The sequence below is a fragment of the Eucalyptus grandis genome, chromosome 5 (genome assembly GCF_016545825.1).
Source record: "Eucalyptus grandis isolate ANBG69807.140 chromosome 5, ASM1654582v1, whole genome shotgun sequence".
In the NCBI taxonomy this organism is placed as follows: domain Eukaryota; kingdom Viridiplantae; phylum Streptophyta; class Magnoliopsida; order Myrtales; family Myrtaceae; genus Eucalyptus; species Eucalyptus grandis.
The window spans coordinates 26370100-26391362 of NC_052616.1; the positions used below are offsets into that span (position 1 = coordinate 26370100).

The 21263-nt window shown below is 41.1% G+C and overlaps 1 protein-coding gene across 1 annotated transcript; it reads left to right on the forward strand.

Annotated features, from left to right (window-relative positions):
* Nucleotides 1-1952: 1952 nt before the first annotated feature.
* Nucleotides 1953-3710, forward strand: LOC120293145. The gene is made up of 3 exons (XM_039311958.1): nt 1953-2235; nt 2656-2720; nt 3009-3710. Exons 1-3 carry the CDS (start codon nt 2200-2202, stop codon nt 3220-3222), a joined length of 315 nt encoding a protein of 104 aa, XP_039167892.1. The 5' UTR covers nt 1953-2199; the 3' UTR covers nt 3223-3710.
* Nucleotides 3711-21263: the final 17553 nt, after the last annotated feature.

Consider the following 21263-nt stretch of genomic DNA (forward strand, 5'->3'; position numbering starts at 1 on the left):
TTTGAGTTTTTTCCCACTGTTGTGAATATTAAAAATTTAATGTTATATATATTTACATTTTATAAAGTGGTGTTCCACTAGACTAGATGCTTGAATTATTTCTCAGAAATTGGGATGAAATTGAATTCTTCCCTGTATCGAAAATCCTTTGTAGTCCAGAACAATACATGTTGATGACTAGCAAGTAAGGACTACAAAAGTTCAACTTCTAATAAAGTTGCATTTGCTATAAAAAAAAAAAAAAAAAAACAAAAGAGAGAGAGAGAGAGAGAGAGAATGTGCCATAATTTAAATAGGTTCTCTTTGTTGTATGAAAAATGAACAATTTAAATTTTTTTATAAATGATTGTTTATATCTCTCAAAAAATAAATAAAAAATAAATATTTTTACCGTTAGTGAAAATATTTAGATATAATTATTTACTTAAGTAAAAAGGAAAAGTGAAAAATATAATAAGCGGGGATAAACAACAAAGAGGATAGGAAGATCAAAATACATATAAATTAAGGCTCCATTTATTTCTTAAAAAATAGATGATTTAAAAATTATTTTTCTAACATTAATCGCTTATGTAGAAAAAATAAATGAACGAAAAAATTCGTATTACTATCAAACTTGTTTGCCATAATTGGTGTTGATGATTTTTTTATTTTTTGTGATTGGTGTTGATGATGAAAAAATTATTTAATACATATTTTTAAACAATATAAGTAATTATATTTATAAAAATAATTTCATATTTTTATTTTTCACAAAAATAAACCAAACTGAATCAAAGAAAAAAAATGATAATTGGTAACACCTCAACTGTTAGTAGGGGTGAGCATGGTTTGGGTTGGGCTGGTCCACCTCCTAACTCTAGGATCAACTCGCACATTGTTGGTCATCAATTTTTAGGATCAAGGACCAACCCTATTGAGCTTGAGACCGAAGACCGGGCCAACCCAATGGGTTCAATCCGATTCTAGGGTCAACCCGAGACCAATTGATAATTTTTTATTTTATTTTTTGTACTCTTTAAAAAAGCGATTGAAGACAAAACTGATCCAATGGGTTCGGTCTAGTTTCAAGGTCAACCCATGACCAATCAATAATTTTTTATTCCATTTTTTGTACTCCTTAAAAAAGCGATTGAGGACTAACCAATAATTTTTTATTTCATTTTTTGTACTCCTTAAAAGGCAACTGATGACCATACCAACCAAATGGGTTTGATGATAAGTGAGATTAGCTAAGAAAGGCAAGTGATGAGGGTCAAGTGGGGTGAGCATTGAACACAATGAGTATTGAATGTTGAGCGGGAAGAAACAAACTAAGCAAGCATCGAGCAGCGAGCAACACGAGTGACCTAAAGCGAGCGAGGCGAGTGTCAAGTGATGAACAGAGAAGCTGTTTTTTTCGATTTTGGCAAATTGAAGACTAAGATGACAAATAAGACAAGAGAGAATGAATATTAGAGGATGATGCCATAAGGAGCTATTTATGCCTTTTTAGACGTTGTGAGGACTCCTCATAAAAATATTTTCCTCATTCGTAAATTATGACTATTGACCCCGTAAAAGATATTAAAAATCTAAGTTATTAAAGAATAATGTGAAATTATTTGAACTCTTCACTAAAGAATTGTTTAATATTATCGACTCCGTTTATTTTAAGGTTTTCTCTATATATAAAAAATTATAAGTAATATATTATATATAGTTAGGGTTAAACTCACCTGGAACTTTCAGAACCGAGTACCAACCTACACAGTGCTGGTCCAAGAATTCTAGGACCAATCCAATTTTCCTGAGAACCGGACTAGGACCGGCAGGGTTGATCTTGGACTGATGCTCGCCCCTAACTGTTAGGCCCTGCACGTGCTTGGTCAATGCCATGTAAGATCTATAATAGTCCATTCATAGTTACGTGTACACGTTGGCCTACTCTGACTTCATTTGACTCTTTCTTTTGTGCCAGTTGGCGACCACCGCCGCCGCCTCAGGCGGCGAAGCCTTTGGCCAAGGCTGGAAGAGTGTGGCCAACCAGCCCCAGCAGAGGTTCGAGACGGAGGACAAGGAGGCTTGCCTCCAGGACGTGCTTTGAGACTGCGGCAGAGCGATGGGCATTGTCCCCACCTTCGCCCTTCCTCGAAGCGCAGCCTCGGCTTGGCTTCCCGCCTCTGCTTCTCCACATGTGGACCCACCAAGACCAACTCCATGTCCTTGGTCGTCCCGGCTTTCTCTTACATCTCGGTCCGTTGTCGATACCCTTTGTCCGCTTCCTCTGTTTTGGATTTGTTTCTTCGTCATGGAACACTATGCCCACCGGGAGTTCGATGAAATTACTCTGACGATGGAACTGGGGTTTTGTGGTTTATGTGGTGTCGCTTGGTGATTGGAAGAGATGGAGTAATTTTATTTTTTGGGGAGAAGAGCAATTCCATGTTCTGGTTCAGTTACTGTTTTAGTTGTCTACTATCACTCAATTCTTTTGGACCCCACAGAATTGCTCGTTCCTGTACTATTTCTTTGCCTAGTTCCTCTCTGTACTTATAATCAGTGAACTCAGACCCATATTTTCTCGTGTTGGTTACTCTTACTGAAATCGATTTTTCAATTTCTAATGTATAGAGTTGCTTGGGTATGCTATTAATTGGTTCTTTGCTTGGGCAGGACACTTTCTTCCAAGGAACCCATCTTGGAATTCTTTTGCGCTTCAAAGATCTCAAGTTCTTCATGTAAATTTTCTTCTCATGCTCAGTGAAAATAAAAGCGAGTCTGTGAGTGTCAAGTGGATCTAGCTGCTAGCTTGAGCTGCACTATTTTATTTTTGCCTTCGTGGTAGCTGTATCAGTAGGTATCTGTTTCCCCTGCATTAAGATGCTTCTTTCAGTAATGCATTTACAGGTTCTGGGTCCATATGCAGTTTCACATCATCGAAAGAAATATTGACTTTCCTGGTTTATGCATCTCTAAACACAATAGACATGTTACAACTGTGACGCATTAATAGAAAACATATGCAGAACCCGAGTGAGCAGTCTAAGTTGTCCAATGCCGAAGGATCGCATGGCGGCAAGGTTATCAAGGGCAAGATTGACGATGGAATCGTCAGCAAACGAGAGACGTGCGAAGAAAAAAGGAAGCTGTGAGGAAACGGAAAAGAAGAAGAGAGAGAAGAGATTTGAAGTTGGGTCGAGATTTAAGGATTTGAATACGGAAGAAGAAGAAACAAAGTGAGAGATGACTTGAGGGAGCAATGGGAGCTATGAGGAAACAAAAAGAAGTCTGATGAAGTTAGGGTGGAGCCTAGTGTGTACCCGTGGCAACTGATGAATGGATTACTGTAAATCCAGTGTGCCACCACTCAAGCACCCAATCATCAATTCTAAGACAACTAATAAATTACCTCAGGAAGGGGAAGATCTCCCATTTCACTGTCACCATGGGTTGGAGCTTCTTCTAATGCTACAGAAGACCTAGCGAGAAGCATCCAGATCATTGCCATATCTTCTAATGAAACCTCTAGTGTTCCCTTTGGCTCCCTAAGTGATGATGTACCTTCGTCTGGACAAAGCAAATGCAATTTCATGAATCACCAAAGTCCTTGTTTCGCAGTTTGGTAGTTGTAACGATGGAGGTAATCTCTGGCAATGTTTGTTGACAACTATTTACAAATGTAATATGTTTGTCTATGTATGCATGTGAATCTTGGTTTGTGTGTCAAGACCTACATTTGGGTGGCATCTGAGTGTATGGAATTCTTTCCTTAATTGTGACGGTACTAATCCATAGGGATAGATGTAGAACATTGGCGGTTGTAGAACTAATCCATCTTGTTGCAGCTTCTGCCTTGTTGAAGCATGTTGCGAAAAAGGGGAAAAATCAGCAGTCTTTAGTTTTATACCATAAACATTGTGCTATCGTGGAATGAATTATCCTCCATTGGACATTGTCGTGTCATCCCTTGTGTACATTATGATAGTGATTGCTGGTTGATGAAACTAAGATAAGATAAAAAGCGTGATTAGCAGCATATTATATGAGCCACATGGTCTGAATACAAAACATATTTGTGTGCAGAAAAACGGGAAAAGAGCCAAAAAAAAGTCATAAACCTTTTGTCTTTGTACCGATTTAGTCCTAAAACTTTTTTTGGTGCCGATTTAATCCTAAACATTTTTAGATTATGCCAATTCAGTCATTTTCAGCCAATTTTGGTCGGATTTTGCTGACTGGACGCCGGCTGGCTGACGTGGCTTGAGCAGTGTTGATGTGGATAACTTTTAATAATATTTTAATATTTTAGAATTATTTTCTTTTTATTTTTTTGTTTTATTTTTTTTTTTATTTTTATTTTTTTATTCTTATTTTTCTTCTCCTCTTCTTCCTCCAGCCCGGTCCACCGAACCTGGCGATCGCCGAGGCGATGGCGACGAGGTCGAGGTTGACCTCGCTGGCCACGTCGCCAGTGGCCACGAGGCTGCCCTCGAGGCCTGGGCAGCGAGGCTTGCCCTCGCCAGATCTGGCGAGGATCGAGCCTGCCCATGGCCGGCAAGGGCGAGCCTCGCTAGCTCGCCGGATCTCGGCGAGTGAGGGGGTTCGAGCTGGGGGAGAGAGTCGGAGGGGTAGACCGCCGACCCCCGCACCTGAACCTCGGCCGTCAAACCTACAGCTGTACTGGTTTCAAGCATCGAAGCTCCGGTAGGCCTCGATCCTTTATTGTGCCTTGCGTTGGTCGGACCAGGTCGGAGCTCGCGGTCGTCCGTCGCACAAGCTTCGTGTTTACTATGCATGTCTTGGATTGTTCTTCAAGGATTCGGTTTGAGATCTGAGGGCGTTCAATCTGGGTGGGACCTGAGAGAGAGAGAGAGAGAGAGAGTCCTCTCTTAGACAAGCTGAGGAAACCTTGGCCACGTGAGAGCATTGCTACAACTCTGCCGCTCGATGCCGTCCTCCATTGCGCCCTCGCCAGATCCGGCAAGGACGAGTCTCGCTGCCCAGGCCTCGAGGGCGACCACGCGAGGTGGTTGGTGAGGCCACCTCGCCTTTGCCCGGTCGTCGACGTCCGGTGACCGGTTGGAGGAAGAAGAGGAGAAGAAAAGAAGAAAAAGAAAAAAAAAATTCAAAAATTTAAAAATATTATTAAAAGTTGTCTACGTCAGTGCCGATCGGGCCACGTTAGCCAGTCGACGTCCAATCAGCAAAATTCGGCCAAAATTAGCCGGAAAGGACTGAATTGGCACAATCTAAAAATGTTTAGAATTAAATCGGCACAAAAAAAAAGGTTTAGGATTAAATCGGCAAAAGACAAAAGGTTTATGACTTTTTTGACACTTTTCCCGGCAAATAAACATTAGGAAAGTGAGATTGACTTGATTCACTTTCATTGGATTTAGACACTGGGATTACTTCCTGAAGAACGGTACTCCCCTTCTAGTGCCGATCTTGTCGATCTTAGATCACCTCTCTCCCCCTCCCCCGAGCTAACTACAATTGTAAGAAAACTATACACGGAGCCAAATCTCAATGGAGCTGGCATCGGTGTTGTTAAATCGGTGCAATCAACGAACCTTTCTATTCTGGTAGAGTGAGCGAGTGTGATGAATTGTGGGTTAGAGCTTTTTTTTTTGTTATTACTTCTATTTTTTCATATTTTGGCATTAGACAGATAATTAAATTTACATGTTGGTGACAGAGAGTTCATGAAAAACTGCCCTCTCTAGATTGAAGTCACAAGGGAAATCTTATACATGGAAAGTACTTGAATCTCAATGATAACCTTTTGATTAACTCCAAACTACTCTTGGAAAATTTTCAAATTATTGATACATCAACAATTTTCTTTTGATCTCTCCTCTTCCGTTTCATCAAAGCTATTTTATTGCACATTTGATCCCGAAAAAACACTTAAAGGGATTTCCTAAAACCAATAAATTAATGTTAAAGACAAACAAACAGACAAACTGCCTTTGCTTGGAAGTGAGAAGCTAAAATCCATATTGATTGCTCACTTTTCGAAATGATACAAAGTCAATGGCTATCTTTTGGATCTTTAGAAGCGGGTGACTTTTTCATGATGATCAAATATGGACATGCCACATACTTGAAATACAACAAAATATTAAGCTGTGCAGGCAGGAATGTAGAAGTTCAAGGCCAAAGCTGGAGAAAGCTACAAGAAGTTAACTTTGGTTCCTTTTGATATCCTATGCTATGGCAAAACATCTGAGCTGTTGATTTGGACAGCTCAGTAGGAACATCTTGATGAAACAGCGACTTACCCAGTAATGCGACCGTCATTACAAAATTCAACTCCAAAATCATAAGCAAATATGAATTTGTCTTAAAAAAAGAATCATTTAAAATTTGTGCTCTGACAGGATTAAGAAGGTCAGTCGTTGCCAATCTACATTAATCAACTATACTCATTCGAAGATATTACCACAGTGAAAACTCACACAACAAAATTAAAGATAGAACTGGGTTTCAAAAGAAGCACTGACCAAGAATAGAATTTCTGAGAGATAGTTTGATTGCATACAAAAGATTTCCATCACTAATATCCTTTTCTAGAGATCAAAATTTTTCCTATAGGTAAAAAAAAAAAAAAGAAAGCAATACTGATTCAAGATCAAGCCTAATTCGCCTTGTGAAGAAGGCTAAAGTGGAACTTGCTAGCACTAGGCTCCCAATATATGCCGACCTCGTCGCCAACAGCCAACCCCCTCCGTTTCACGAACTCCTTGATCCAACCCCCTTGAGGACGTAGGACCCAGACGACGCCCAGAACACGAACACCAGTCGATGCTCAGAGCACGTGTCCATGTCCCTCACGATGACGTCAGCCCCCTTGCTGCTCTCGACTTGCCGCACTGTCTCCTCGCTCATCCATCGGAGAAAGTGGCTCTTCACAAAGTCCCGCCCGATCAAGAGCCTCGACAGGTGGCCGAGATCGCTTTGCGTAAGCCTCTTCTTGATCTTATAAGGGTCGAAGAGCAGCGTCAACTCTGTGGAAACTTCCTCGGCATCACATCCTGAGGCCTCGTCCTTTCCCCTCTGCGTTCTTTTGTACTTCGCCGTCTTCTCCACAATAAAGGTTTCCGGATCGGCAAGTGAGGCCATGGATTTTCGCTTCAGTTGGGCAGGAACGATTTCTTGACGAGGGTGGCCGACTTCCTTCGTATTCTGATCAGGCACAAGGAGGAAGAACTCGCGAGACGCCACCACTCCTGCAGATGAAATACCTGCGGCCCCTTCGTCGCCATTCTTCTCCTGATCTTGCAGATAAGAAAGGCATGATGAAGAGTCCATCGACTCCGGCGAGTGGACCTTGCTTCTCAGGTGGTCGCCAATAGGTTTCTTCTTCTCGTGATCCTGCGGATAAGAATCGCGGGACGACAAAGAGTCCATTGACAATGGCGAGTGGACATCGCCTCTCAGGACTTCGCTGATGGGAGGCGTTTTGGGTGCCAACAAATCGACGTGCTCCATGGGTTTGTGGTGAAAGAAACAGGAAAGTGCTTCGTGAGAACAACAGAGGGGCAACAAGGTGCAGAGAAATTCAGAGAGAGAGCGAAAGAGAGAGAGAGACAACGTTGGAGAGGGAGTAGAAAGACAGAGGACGACAAGGACTTGGAGGCATAGAGAGAGAGAGGGAAATATGTGGTTAGTTTACCGTTGGAATTGGGATGGCTTTGTAGACAAGTTTCGAGAGTGTGCTGAGGAAGTGAGAGGTTCTTTCCTAATTTGAGTCAGGTTAAGATTAGTAGAAAATAGGAAATAATTTCAAGATTCAAGATTTATTTCCTAATTTGTTACATTGTTTTCATCATGTAGTAGGACGGAACTTTAGAGGGCTGGAACAAAACTAAATGTTTTTAATTCTTTTTTAACAAAAGAAAGATTTGTAAATGTATATGATAATGAGTTTATCACAAACTTGGAAAAAATATTGTCCACTCGTTTTTGAGAGTGCACTGAGAAGTGAGAAGTTCTTTCATAATTTGAGTTGGTTTAAAATAGGAAATAATTGCAAGATTCAAAATTGAAGATTGATTTCCTACAGAAACTCTAATATCACAAACTCGTTAATTATTATAACAACGAGTTGGAGATAATTCCCTGGAGCTTCTTCTTTGTTACATTATTTACATCATGTAATAGGATGAAAATTTTTCTTTTGATTTATTTACGCAAAAGAAAGATTTTTAAATGTATATAATAATGAGTTTATAAAAAAAACATGGGTAATTACATTGCAAAAAATTGCACAATATAAAGAAAAGAATCAGCGTAGGTATGGGATATTGTAAACTTGCTTCATCTTTGTCTTCTTCTTTTTGATCAATTTGTTCACATTTTTCGAGCGGCGGACTTTCCTGTTCTTGTTAGATTACCTCCCTATAAGATTTTAATTGAATATGTTATGGGGGTGATATCACCAAAACCTTAAAAATCATCAATATTTTTAAATTGGTATTTCTTTGGTTGGTGACCAGTGGGAAATTTGTAATCCTTAGAAAAAGAGCAATAGCATGGAATTTTATAGTTACACGCAATCATGCTATCTTTATTTTCCTAAGAATTTCGATTCTTAGTGAGTGTCCTTTTGAAAGCGAGAGCGTCTTTAATCTTCTCAAGTAGGGGTGATCGGGTCCAAGGTAGGTAGGGTCTAGATCTGGACCATGTACCCGATCCTGTTATAACCAGTTCTCATTTTTTAGACCTTATACCCAATCATGTTTGTATTGGACCGTTTACCCGACTCACCCTATTTTTTCAATCCGGTTCTAGGGTCAACCCCAATTTTCATTGGAACCTATTTTGCAATCTCCCGATATCCTATACGATTTTGAATTTCATATTAATAGGCGAGAAAACAGCATAATCCTTATAATTTATATTGAAATATTAAGCAATTGTAATAAATAAATACATGAACTTTTTGACTAAACGAAAAATTAAGGATCCACGGGGCTAATTATAATAAATAAAATTATAAGGCAAATAATTAGCAACAAATATGGGTCTAATATTAGTCTTATTCCCACAACTATTACATGAAGTTACTTATTTATGCAACCATAACTCCTCCTATAAAAGAGAAATTAGGCTAGCCAATCCATGTGATACGCAAGAATTTGGAGGTGACGAACATCGTCCATCCATCAGATGGTGCGAGAGGGAGCCGATGAGGGAGGGAAGCAAGTGAGAAAGAGGAATGACAAAGGAAGAGTGCCGTGCGCGTTTGAGAGAGCCAAGAGAAAAAATGTCGTGTGATTGTAGGTGTCACGCCCCGAACCCCGAGCGCGCGCACATCCCACTGCGGTCGATCAAATGCGACGTTCCCAGGTAGTGTCGCCGACCCCATTCATTTATTAATGCGCAAGCGGAACGTATTATAAAACCCCTGACAAAAAAATACGGGATAGAAAAGCAGGAAGCAAAACCACAACATAACACTTTACTAATTCAACAGAATTACAAATGAGGTCTACGGCCAAAATCTACAAAGACCGGCTCTTAAAAAGGAATTGTACTACGATCTACAAGTCGGACACATTCTCCCATCTTATGACTTCACCTCCGCAACTCCTCAAGGCCAACCAAAGCTATCTCGGTCGCTCCGTCCACTGGGGACCTGAAATTTTAATCCCACATCGGGATGAGACGATGTCTCACAAATTCAACCCCTAAACCCCTATTAGAAAGAAAATACGCCAAGGGTGGCCTAGCCACATCACACAGTGGAACTTACCTTGCCTCAATTCCTTCCTGCAAGTTAGCACAATTTGTATCACACAATCTCAGGTAGTAATAATAATTCAAACAATTGGAACGCTATCACTTTCATATAAATCACGATCGCACTTAGCACGCATTCCAATTATTATTCACTGCCACACAAGGGCATAGCCTACTCGCGGGTCGGCTATTTACTAACATTACGGCATTTCTAGAAGAATAAAGGTCCAGTCGGTCTCGCCACTACTGCGACCCAACCACGTCATTCTCTTGACGGCATTTCTAGAAGAATAAATGTCCAGTCGGTCTCGCCACTACTGCGACCAAGCCACGTCACGCTCTTGACGGCATTTCTAGTAGAATAAGGATCCAGTCGGTCTCGCCACTACTACGACCCGAGCATTTCAACTAGCACACGACAATTCGATACCGATCCCTAGATACTTTACATTTCACTCACATAATCCAATTACGATATTAACCATTAACAATCCAATTTCAATGTCAAACTCGACACTTGGAATTTTCTAAATAAAATCCATACTTTTCACAATCCACACTCAATTTATAATAGCCAATCATCAATTTCAAAATCTGACTACACAGAAATACCGGCACGAAATTCTGAGAATTTAGGGTCTTAACAAAATTTTCGGAATTTAATAATTAATTAAATTTATTCCGAAAATAATTAAATAACAATATTTTAATAATTTCGAATAATATAATATTATTAAATTATTAAACAATTTCGAAATATTTAAATAAATCAAAAGTAAATTCTTTTATGTCACATAACAGTTTATATTAATATAACCACTCACTTAACCTTAAATTAAACACAATTTAAGTTAATCAAATACCTTAATATAATTTACACTTAAATAAACTAAACTAACCACCTAATAACACTTAACATAAACTAAGCACCCATAAAGCATCATTAACCCTGATTAGTTAAACTCACCGGATTAGTGAGCCGAGCGGATCAAAACGACGAGGACGACGCGAGGATCGACTTTCCTCAAGGCGGGCCGAGGATCCGAGCTCGGGAAGGCGGCCAAAACGGCCCACGAAGGGGCTGCCATACCCATTTTCCTCTTCTCTGTTTGCTGCTGATCGGGGCCGAGAGGGAGCAGATCCGGCGCCGGAATGGGCAAAGGAACGGCGGAGGAGGACTACCGGTGGCTCGGATGGGCGAGGCGGCGGCTAGGCGAGGCCTCACGGTGGCCAGAGGGAGCCCCGGCAGCTCCTGCGCAAGCTGAATAGCAGCTCGGGACGACGAGCTGGGCGAGAATACCACCAAGACGCGCGGCCAGCAGCAGCGCGCGAGGACGGCAGCTCGGCGGCGAGACGACGCGGGGCGAGGACGGCGACTCCGGCGAGCGACGGCTCCTGGCGGCGTCGGCTGCTGCTTCTGTCCGACGGCCGACCAGACCTGCGATCTCGAGCAGCAGACGGAGGGGGCGAAGGTGGAGCAGCACACGCGGGCGAGCGGAGCGGCGAACGGCGGACGTACGGCGACAGCGGCGAGCTTCGGCGACAGGCGAGGATCTCCGGCTGGCGACGTGCGACGGCCATGGCTGCTCGGATTTACTGCTGGGTTTCGAAGCTTTCAAGGCACACCAAAGAAGGAGGATAGACGGTCGAACGGCAGGGGAGAGAGGGAGACGGAAGGCAAGCGGCGGCAATGGCGACGAGCGGCTCCGGCGACGACGAACGGGCGGTCTAGCGACGGACGAAGGGGGCGGTCGAGGCTGCTGGTTCCGTTCGGTTCTCTCTCTCCTCCCTCCAAGTTCCAACACAACTCCTTGATTCAAGGAAGAAGAAAGGCTTGATGTGACACCCCCACTTTTGGTGAGCTAATTGGCTTGCGACACTTGTCAGGCTCTCATTGATTTGGCCTCCACCATGACATCACCTGATGATGTCGCCACACTCCACTAATTCAAATCCTCCACAACATCTCCGAGGTGGTGCAATTCCATTTTCGCAAGGCATAAGATCTCGTACAACAAATTCTTCAATTCCACATGATTCTCTTCCATTGAGTCAAGTGAAGTTCATAAAATTAATCCGATGTCACTACACTTCAATTCACATCTTCACTTGTCCATAAAAACCAACTTAAGTCCCAAAAGTACGACCAAAAAGTGGGCCTACTAATTTCTCGAGCCAAATTAGCCATACCTTGATTAATTTGCCGAAAAACTCGGCTTGCATGAAAAATCTTCCGAAGATGAATTAATGATCCTAAAACGATTTGTGACACACCCGATTTCCAATTTCGAATTCAATCTCAATCCCATGGTTAATTTCACTTTGGCACGATACTAGCGCCCAACCTACCGGGTAGCCTTTAGAAATTTTTCATTTGACATGTGGTTGAGTCATCATCTCAAGCCACAATGTACATCTTTGAAACATTGGCGACTTTCGGTTGTCGGGGAAATCTCAATGTTTCAAATACGAACACATGGTACCCAATCAACGAAAAAGTCGGTCCGGTCTTGCCGTCGACAAGAATTGTGCAATCGGTGGAATCACCCACGCCCGATCACATGCCTCGTCGAGTCGATCTATCTCCGATCTCTAATCGATTTTTAATTGTGCCGTAATGAGCCTTGCAGATTAGCTCGGTAGAAAGGTCGTCCCGGTCAAATTCTCGAGTCGATGCATTAGAAACTCTTAACGGCTTCACCCGATAGACTAGTTTTCACATGAGTGGCCGACTCAAGGAAAAGAACTATATGCGTGCCAACGAAATGCCCGTCTCAATTTATTGAAAATAGGATTGGAAAATCAGGATTCACAGTAGGAGTAAGAATAGAAATCGGGAGAAAAAAAGGTTTTGACCTCTACTTACAAAATCAATCCGGGAACCGGTTTACGGGTGGATAATCACTCGGAACTTGTTCCCGAACCGGTTTAAACCGGTTCGAATTTTGATAACCGGTTCTTGGATCGGTTTCATTGGGAACCAGTTCCCAACCCTGTTTTTCAGGTGGGCCGGTCTGGGAACCGGGTATACCCGGTCTGATTGCATACCCCTATTCTCGAGCCTTTTATTTCCACTGTGGTGAACATACAATTTTTTAATGTTATATATACTTACATTTTATAAAGTGACATTCCAAAAATCAGGTGCTCCAATTATTTCCAGGAAATTAGGATGAAGTTGAACTCTTCCCTTGTTATGTTGAAAATCCTCTATACTCCAGAATAATAAATGTTGATGGCTAGCAAGTAAGGGCTACAAAAATTTAATCTCTAATAATTTTTTAATCTCTAATAAATTTGCATTTCATAAAATAAAAATAAAAAGAAGAAGAAGAAGAAGAAGAAGAAGAAGAAGAAGAAGAGAGAATGCATCTAGGTTCTATTTATTTCCCGAAAAATGAATACTTTGGAATGTATTTTAAAATGATCACTTATATCATAAAAAAGTAAATAAATATATATTTTTGATGTTTGTAAAACATTTATTGTTTTCAATAATAAAAGCATTATCATTAATTAATTATTTCATGAAATACAAGCGATCTTGGAAAAATATTTTTAAGTTATTATTTTTTACGAAATAAATAAAGTTTAATGAAAATTAGAGAATCAATGTAGTAGAAACAAAATTCGATCCCACTGACGCCTCCTCCTATGCAGATAGCTCCACCCAAGGAGTACATTGTCCCATTATTTTCCAAGATTACGTAAGTAAGTAGAAAAAGTGAAACAGAAGAAGAAATATTCAATATGAAAAAGAAAGTATGCGGTATAAATAAAAAAAGATGTTAGAGAAAGAAAAATGGAAGAAATTAAGCCTCCATTTATTTTTTGAAAAATGAATAATTTTTAAAAATATTTAAAAAAATTATCGTTTATATCACATACAAGAATAAATAAACAAAATTTAAGGCCGTCGAAAATATTTATATACAAATATTATTGATAGTAAAAAAAATTATTTACTAATTACTTTAATATTTATAAATGATAACTAGTACATGTCAGATGTGAGGCTTGATCAATGTCACGTAAGATCTATAGTGGAGTAGGCCCATTTACTAGTTATGTGTACACGCCGGCCCCCTCTGACTTCATCGACTCTTCGCTCACCCAGACGGTGACCGCCGCCACCGCCGACGGTGGAGCCTCCGGCGAGGGCCCGAAGAATGTCTGGAACCGGCCCCGATAGAGGTTCGAGACGGAAGACAAGGAGACTTGCCTATAGTACGCGCTCCGACACTCTGGCAGAGCGATGGACATCGTCCCAACGTTCGCTCCTCCTTCGAAGCGAGGCCTGAGCTTGTCATGGAACGCTATGCACACCGTGCGTCCGATGAAATTACTCTAACGATGGAGGTGGATTTTTGTTGCTACTTTGGTGTTGCCAAGAAGGGCTGGCGACGGAGTGGGAGAGTCCGCCGGGTCGCCGGGCCCTAGCCGGGGGCCGGCGGGCCCGCGAGCCCTCGCCCGGATCTAGGGCGAGGGTCGTGGCCCTCGTCACGATCCGCGAGGGCTCGCGGCCCTCGTCGTGGCCGGTCGGCGGAGGCTGGCGACCTCGGCCCCTCCCCCTCCGTCGCCGGCCCTTCCCGACGACGGCGGGGAGGCGGCGGCGGCGAGGGCTCGGCCCTCGGCCCGCCCGTTGGATCTCCCCCTTTTTTTATTTTAAATTTTTAAATTTTTCTTAATTTTTTAAAATTTTTCTTAATTTTCTTAATTTTTTAAAATTTTTTTGAATATTTTAAATTTAATTTAATTAATTTTTATATTATTATTTACATGTCGACGCGAAACACGTCGTTTTGCATTTTCTCCGCCACGTCGGCGTGCAAAACGACGCCGTTTTGGACCAAACTTGCCGGAAAGTTGCCACGTCAGCCATTTGACTGGATTTTTTGGAGTGGCACTTAAGTGTCCCATTTAACTTTGAAATTGGCACTCAAGTGTATCATTTTGAAGTTATGGCACTTAAGTGTCCCCGGTGCCAAATTATGGCACTGGGCTGTACTTCTGCCTAATGTTATGGTTTAATTACTATTTTAGTCGTCTATCATCACTCATTCTTCCTGGAACCACATAATTGCTTGTCCCTGTACTGTTTCTTTGCCTAGTTTCTTTCTGTACTTATAATTAGTGAATTTGGATCCATATCTTTGGTTAATCTTACTGCGCTCAGCTTTTCAATCACTATGCATTGAGAGTTCTTTAAAATGCCACTAATTGGTTGTTTGCTTGGGCAGGGCATTTTTTTTTTTTTTTTTTTTTCCGTATAACCCATTTGGAATTCTTCTGTACTCTAAAGATCTCAAGTCTCATAGTAAAGGTTTTTTCTAAACTGGGTGAAAATAATCGCAAATCTGAGATTGTCAAGTCGATGTAGCTGCTAGCTTGACCTGCTCTCTTTTACTTCTTTCTCGGTATCTGTCTCGGTAGGGCATGGTTCCTCTGCATATAGATGCTTCTTTCGGTAATGCATTTACAGGTTCTTATTAAGTTTGTGACTCCGTATGTGTTTACACATAAGTATTGACTTTCTGTTTTATGTGTCTCTGAACACAATTGTCATGTTACTACTGTGAAGTCATCCATGTAAAATATATCTAAAAGCTGAGTGAGCAGTTTGAGTCAAAGGATCCCGCAGCAGCGAGGGTATCAAACTATCAAGGGCGAGATTGAACCATTAGTAAACCAGAGGAGGAAAAAAAAAAGTAACTGTGAAAGAAACAAAAAAGTAGAAGAGATTTGAATTCGCAATTCTATTTAGGGATTTGAAGTAAAGAAGAACAAGAAGAGAAAATGAGAGAGATGAGAGAGAGAGAGAGAGAGTAATGGGAGCGGTGAGGACACAAAAAAAGGAGTGTTGAAGTTAGAGTGGGAGCTGTGGGTACACGTGGCAACTGATGAGTGGACTGCTGTAAATCCTATGTGGCACTAACCAATCGCCCAATATTTTCTCTCAAGGATAATTATCAATTCTGAGACAACTATGAAATTACCTCAGGATGATGAAGATCTCCCATTTCACTGTCTGGAAGGGGTGGGAGTTTTTTTGATGCTACACAAGACATAGCGATAAACCTCCACACCGTTTTCCACATCTTCTGATGGAGCCTCTAGTGTTCCCTTAGCTCTCTAAGTGATGATGTACCTCCATCTGGACAGAGCATGGGCGACTGCATTCATCACCGAAGTCCTTGTTTGCAGTTTGGTAGTCGTAACAATGGAGATAATCTCGGGCAATGGTTGTTGACAACTATCTACAAGTGTAATATGTTTGTCTATGTATGCATGTGGATACTGTATAGTCTATCAAGGCCTACGTTCTGATTGCACCTGAGTGTATGGAATTCTTTCCTTAATTGTGACCGTACTAATCCACAGGAGCAGATGTAGAATATTTGCCATTGTAGAACTAATCCATCTTGTTGCAGCTTCTGTTTTTGTTGAAAAAGAGTTGTGAAAAGAAAAAAAAGCATCGGCAATCTTTAATCTTGTGCAGGAAACGTCCTACTATCAATGGAATGAAGTATCCTCCATTGGACATTGTCATGACATGCCTTGTGGACATTGTCTTAGTCTCCATCAGTGAGCGAAGCAAAATTCCTAAATTTGCTTTTGGTGTTGAGGGGAATAATTATTTATTGATGTATTATATGATAAGTGACTGCCAATTGATGAAACTAAGATAAGAAGCATCATTAGCAGCATTTTATGTGAGCCATGTGATCTGAATACAAAGCATATCTGCGCACAGAAAAACATTAGGAAGGTGAGATTGACTCCGACTCACTTTCACTCGATTCAGACACTGAGATTGCTTCCTGAAACTGAACTTCTTGTAAATAGGGAAGATGGTTGTTAGCGATCTGCCTGATTCAGACACCAAAGCAATAATTTGCCTCCCCAATTCCGCCAATAGTACCAACTGCAAAAATCCAAAGGCACCAATTTAGCAGATACTCCCTGGTACAAACTTCAGGGGCACAGCAGAGACTTCCGACACCCTCCTCAAAAGTCCAACACCATAAGGAAGAATAGTACTGCCTTTCAAACCAGTGTCTGATTGGTAATCATGTTCACTAATCTTAGGTCACCTCTCTTTTCTCTCTCTCTCTCTCTCTCTCTCTCACAGCTAGCCACAATAGCAAGACAAATATATGACGGTGCCAAATCTCAACAGAGCTGGCATCAGTGTTGTTAAACTGACAGAGTCAACGAGCCTTTCTGTTCCAAGCAGAGTGAGTGAGTGTGATGAATTGCAGGTTAGAACTTTTCTGTTTTGTTATTACTTTTTTTTTTATTTTATCTTTTGGCATTAGACAGAGAACTAAATTTCCATGTTGGTGACAGAGAAGCTGCTCTCTCCGGACTGCAGTCACTAGGAAAATCCTGTACTTGGAAAATACTTGAATATCAATGATATCCTTTTGAGTGACCCCAAACTACTCTTGGAAAATTTTCAAATTATTGATACATCAACAAGACCCCTATTGATCTCTCCTCTTCTGTTTTCGTCAAAGCTATTACATTGCACATTTAGTCCAGAAAAAATCACTCAAACAATTGAAGTCTACGGCAATCTTTTGGATCTAATCAAACACGGACATGCCAGATACTTGATTTAGGAGACAATCAAGCTGTGCAGGCAAGGATTCATAAGTTTTTCAAACGAGTGTCCAAGGCCAAAGCTGGAGAAAGCTACAAGAAGTTAACTTCAGCGCCTTTGGATATCCTATGCTGTGGCAGAACATTTGATGAAGCAGTAAGAAAAAACCATAATCAACTTTAACCGTTCAAAAATATTACCACAGTGAAAACTCACACAAGAAAATTGAAGAAATAGAATCGGGCTTCTAAAGAAAGCTTGAATTTAATTCCTGGGGAAAAATAGAGATAGTTCGATTGGATACAATAGAATTCCATCACTAATATCCTTTTCTAAAGATCAAAAAAATTTCTGTTGGTCACTAAACAACAACAGTACTAGTTCAAGACCCTGTCTAATTTGCCTTGTGAAGAAGGCTAAAGTGGAACTTGCTAGCAATAGGATCTCAATTTATCCCGACCTCATCGCCAACAGCCAACCCCCTCCGTTTCACGAACTCCTTGATCCCACCCCCCTTGAGGACGTAGGACCCAGACGACGCCCAAAACACGAACACAAGTCGATGCTCAGAGCACGCGTCCATGTCCCTCACGATGACGTCGGCCCCCTCTCGACTTGCCTCATTATCTCCTTGTTCATCCATCGGAGAAAGTGGCTCTTCACAAAGTCCTGCCCGATCAAGAGCCTCGACAGGTGGCCGAGATCACTTGGCGTAAGCTTCTTCCTGATCTTATAAGGGTCGACGAGCAGCGTCAACTCTGTGGAAACTTCCTCGGGATCACATCCTGCGGCCTCTTTCTTTCCCCTCTGCGTTCTTTTGTACCTCGCCGTCTTCTCCACAATAAAGTTTTCAGGATCGGTAAGTGAGGCCATGGATTTTCGCTTCAGTTGGGCAGGAACGATTTCTTGACGAAGGCCACCGGCTTCCTTCGTGTTCTGATCAGGCGCGAGGGGGAAGAGCTCGCCAGCCACCACCACTCCTGCAGATGAAATACCTATGGCCCCTTTGTCGCGATCCTTCTCCTGATTGTGCAGATAAGAAAGGCATGACGACGAAGAGTCCATCGACAGCGGCAAGTGGACCTCGCTTCACGCAAAATGTATGCTATGAAGATCCCAATATGATTTCATATGCATAACCTATCCTCATTGCCTTCACTCAAGCCAACTTCCTTGCTCTCTTGTAGCATCCTCTTGGATGAACGACAATGGTAGTGGAGGGAGTTCAGCATCCCCAGGCATACTTTCAGTAGTGGAGTTTCACGAGCCCGAATACCTACTAAATGAGTGGCTGGAAAGAGGAAATAAAATCAACGATGTAACTTTAAATGATTGGTTTCTAAAAGTCACGGCACTAATTTATCGGCAAGTAGAATACACTCTACTTGCGAATCTTTAAATTCCGTAGTTTCAGGTTTCCATCAGAGTTTAATTAGCGTGCTGGCCAAAAGAAAAGGATTTAAACTAGCATGAATGTATGGATGGAACTTGCATACGTCCATTAAGAAGTCAAGGTCTTCTGGATTTTGTGTTGATTTTGCGACCATAAGATCATAACTACATGATAGAATATACGTGTGCCTACTCAGCAAGTCATGGTCTTTTAGGGTTTCCCATGTGTTGAGTTCTGGATCAATATGCGTTTGAATGGTTCCTGGGAAGTCATAGTCTTTGTGCACATTTATTGATGATGTTAGGCTCGTACATTTATTGGTGGTGTTAGGCCTTTGAAATTTCTAATTCATCCTAAGGGAAAGGTCATGGTGCAATTATTCAGTCTTTTTTCTTTTTTTTGACTCACAAGGCTTCAACTTATAAAGCAAAAGATACTTGTCATTCCAATGCACCATGTGTAACCATTATTATTGGATGATCATGATACTTCCCAAAAATCGAAATTATTGATCAATGGAGGAACAATATCACCATTTTTTTTTCATATCAAACCAATTGTACTGACCATGCACTCCAATCTTAAAGAGTAAACGACGACCGTCCTATTAACACCGCCTCTCATTACATGGTCTGGACAAAGTTTAAGGCATGACTTGAACTGTAGATGCCATATAAATCTTATATCCTTAAAAATTTCACCAAATTTGCAGCCTTATTTTATCAAAGTAACGGTCAAACTTGTTATATTGGCCATGAGCGTCATCTCAACCAAACTCTCAAGTCCAACAGGGATCCTTCCAAAGAAGTTGTTAAAGCTCAAATCACAAATCAAACCTAGATAAGTTAGACTCTTTAAATGCTTCATTTGTTTCGCGGAAAATTTGACAATTCTACAAAATATATTCCAAAAGTCATTTTCTAGGAAAATGACAATATTTTTTAGGTTTAGCTCAAATGTGTAAATGTACAAGAACTTATTTTCCATCAATTGAGAAGGGAAACTTGATTTTATTTTTCTAAAAAGACATGTAGTATTCATGTGATATAAGGATAATCCAGCTGATGAGGTCCTAGTTATAGGAGCTAGGATTTCTCAGGTGCAATCACTAGAAATTCGAGCATGAGCGCTAGGGACCCAAGCTTAGCCTTGGTAGTCTCAAACCTCGAGAGGGACATGGGTACAAGAACCTAATATCCAAGTATGACCATCAAGGAATTGGGCATGAGCATTAGAGTCTTGGACATGGTCGCTAGGGACAATGGCATTGGCATTAGGGTTTTGACTTGTGCACATGCACCAAGGTCTCGAGCCAAACCTTTGTAGACCTTGACCCAATTGTCAAATTGGGGTCCCGAGCTCGAACCTAGGCCCAAGGGGCCAATGACTTGGACATAGGAACTGGGTACAAAGGCATGGCCACTCGGGATTGAGGCACAAGCACCAAGGTGTTAGGCCTAAGCATTGGTGATTGGGGTGTAGGAGTTGAGTACCTATGCACAAGGCACCAAGGTCACATCCTAACCACCATAGACTTGGGTTTAGTCATTGAGGACCTTAGCACGGGTGTCGAGCACCAAAGTCTCTATCCAAATGATGTTCTCCAGTCATATTATGGAAAATATTTTCTGATTTTTTAAACAAATTATTTTTCTGAATTTAATTATGGATTTTTCGTTGATTCCTAAACTATGCATATGTAAAAAATGAGAAAATGTTTTCCGATATATATATATATATATATATATATATATATATATATATATATTACAAAATAAACGGGAGCCAAAATCTCATGTTTTGGATGAAATAGCTCCGTTAAATCCTTTCTCATACAAATTTAGCACGGCCAACGTTAAGTTGGCTCAAGATGGACGTATAGGGCAAGTAAAAGGACTTATAGCTGGGCCTCACCTCAATCAAGCTTTTCAATTTTTTTTAGCTGAAATACTAAAAAAAAGAAAAGAAAATCTAAAAATAAGAAGGTAGCCGGATGGGCAGGGTTGGGCAATTGCGCAAGGCCAAAAGTTTGAGCTCGGGCACAACCTCTAAGAGGTCCAAGCTCAAGTAGGCCGAGCCCGCCCACATCCACTCAATGAGCATGTCCACTTAGAAGAATCTCTACAAATGGAAGTGATCACGACATGAGAAGTCCAATGAGCCAAGCAAGCCATTGGGCAAGCTCGACAATGCATTTTGACTAGGGCTTTGCCCATAAAACAGTCTTTGTGCTAATATTATTCTAACAGCATATTGTGAACTATAAACTCTTTAAGGAGTAGACCCTAAATTTTTTTAATTATTTATTATTTATTATTATTATTATTATTATTATTATTATTATTATTTGTAATCCAAAATAGGCTATTATTGTCATAGTATATTATCATGTAAGCATTTCTCTTTTGACTCGATGGATGGGGCCTGATTGGGCTCAATCAGCTCTTTCTTAATTAGCGGGACTGGCAAGCTAAGCTGTTCTTGAGCCCAATTCTGCCTCTTGGTTCTTGCCTCGGCCCGATTGTCTTTCGATTT

Coding starts and splice junctions, on each gene's coding strand:
- LOC120293145 (XM_039311958.1), top strand. CDS start 2,200: ATGTCCTTGGTCGTCCCGGCTTTCTCTTACATCTCG. Junction 2,236..2,655: donor CGGCTTTCTCTTACATCTCG/GTCCGTTGTCGA, acceptor TTGCTTGGGCAG/GACACTTTCTTCCAAGGAAC. Junction 2,721..3,008: donor AAAGATCTCAAGTTCTTCAT/GTAAATTTTCTT, acceptor AAACATATGCAG/AACCCGAGTGAGCAGTCTAA.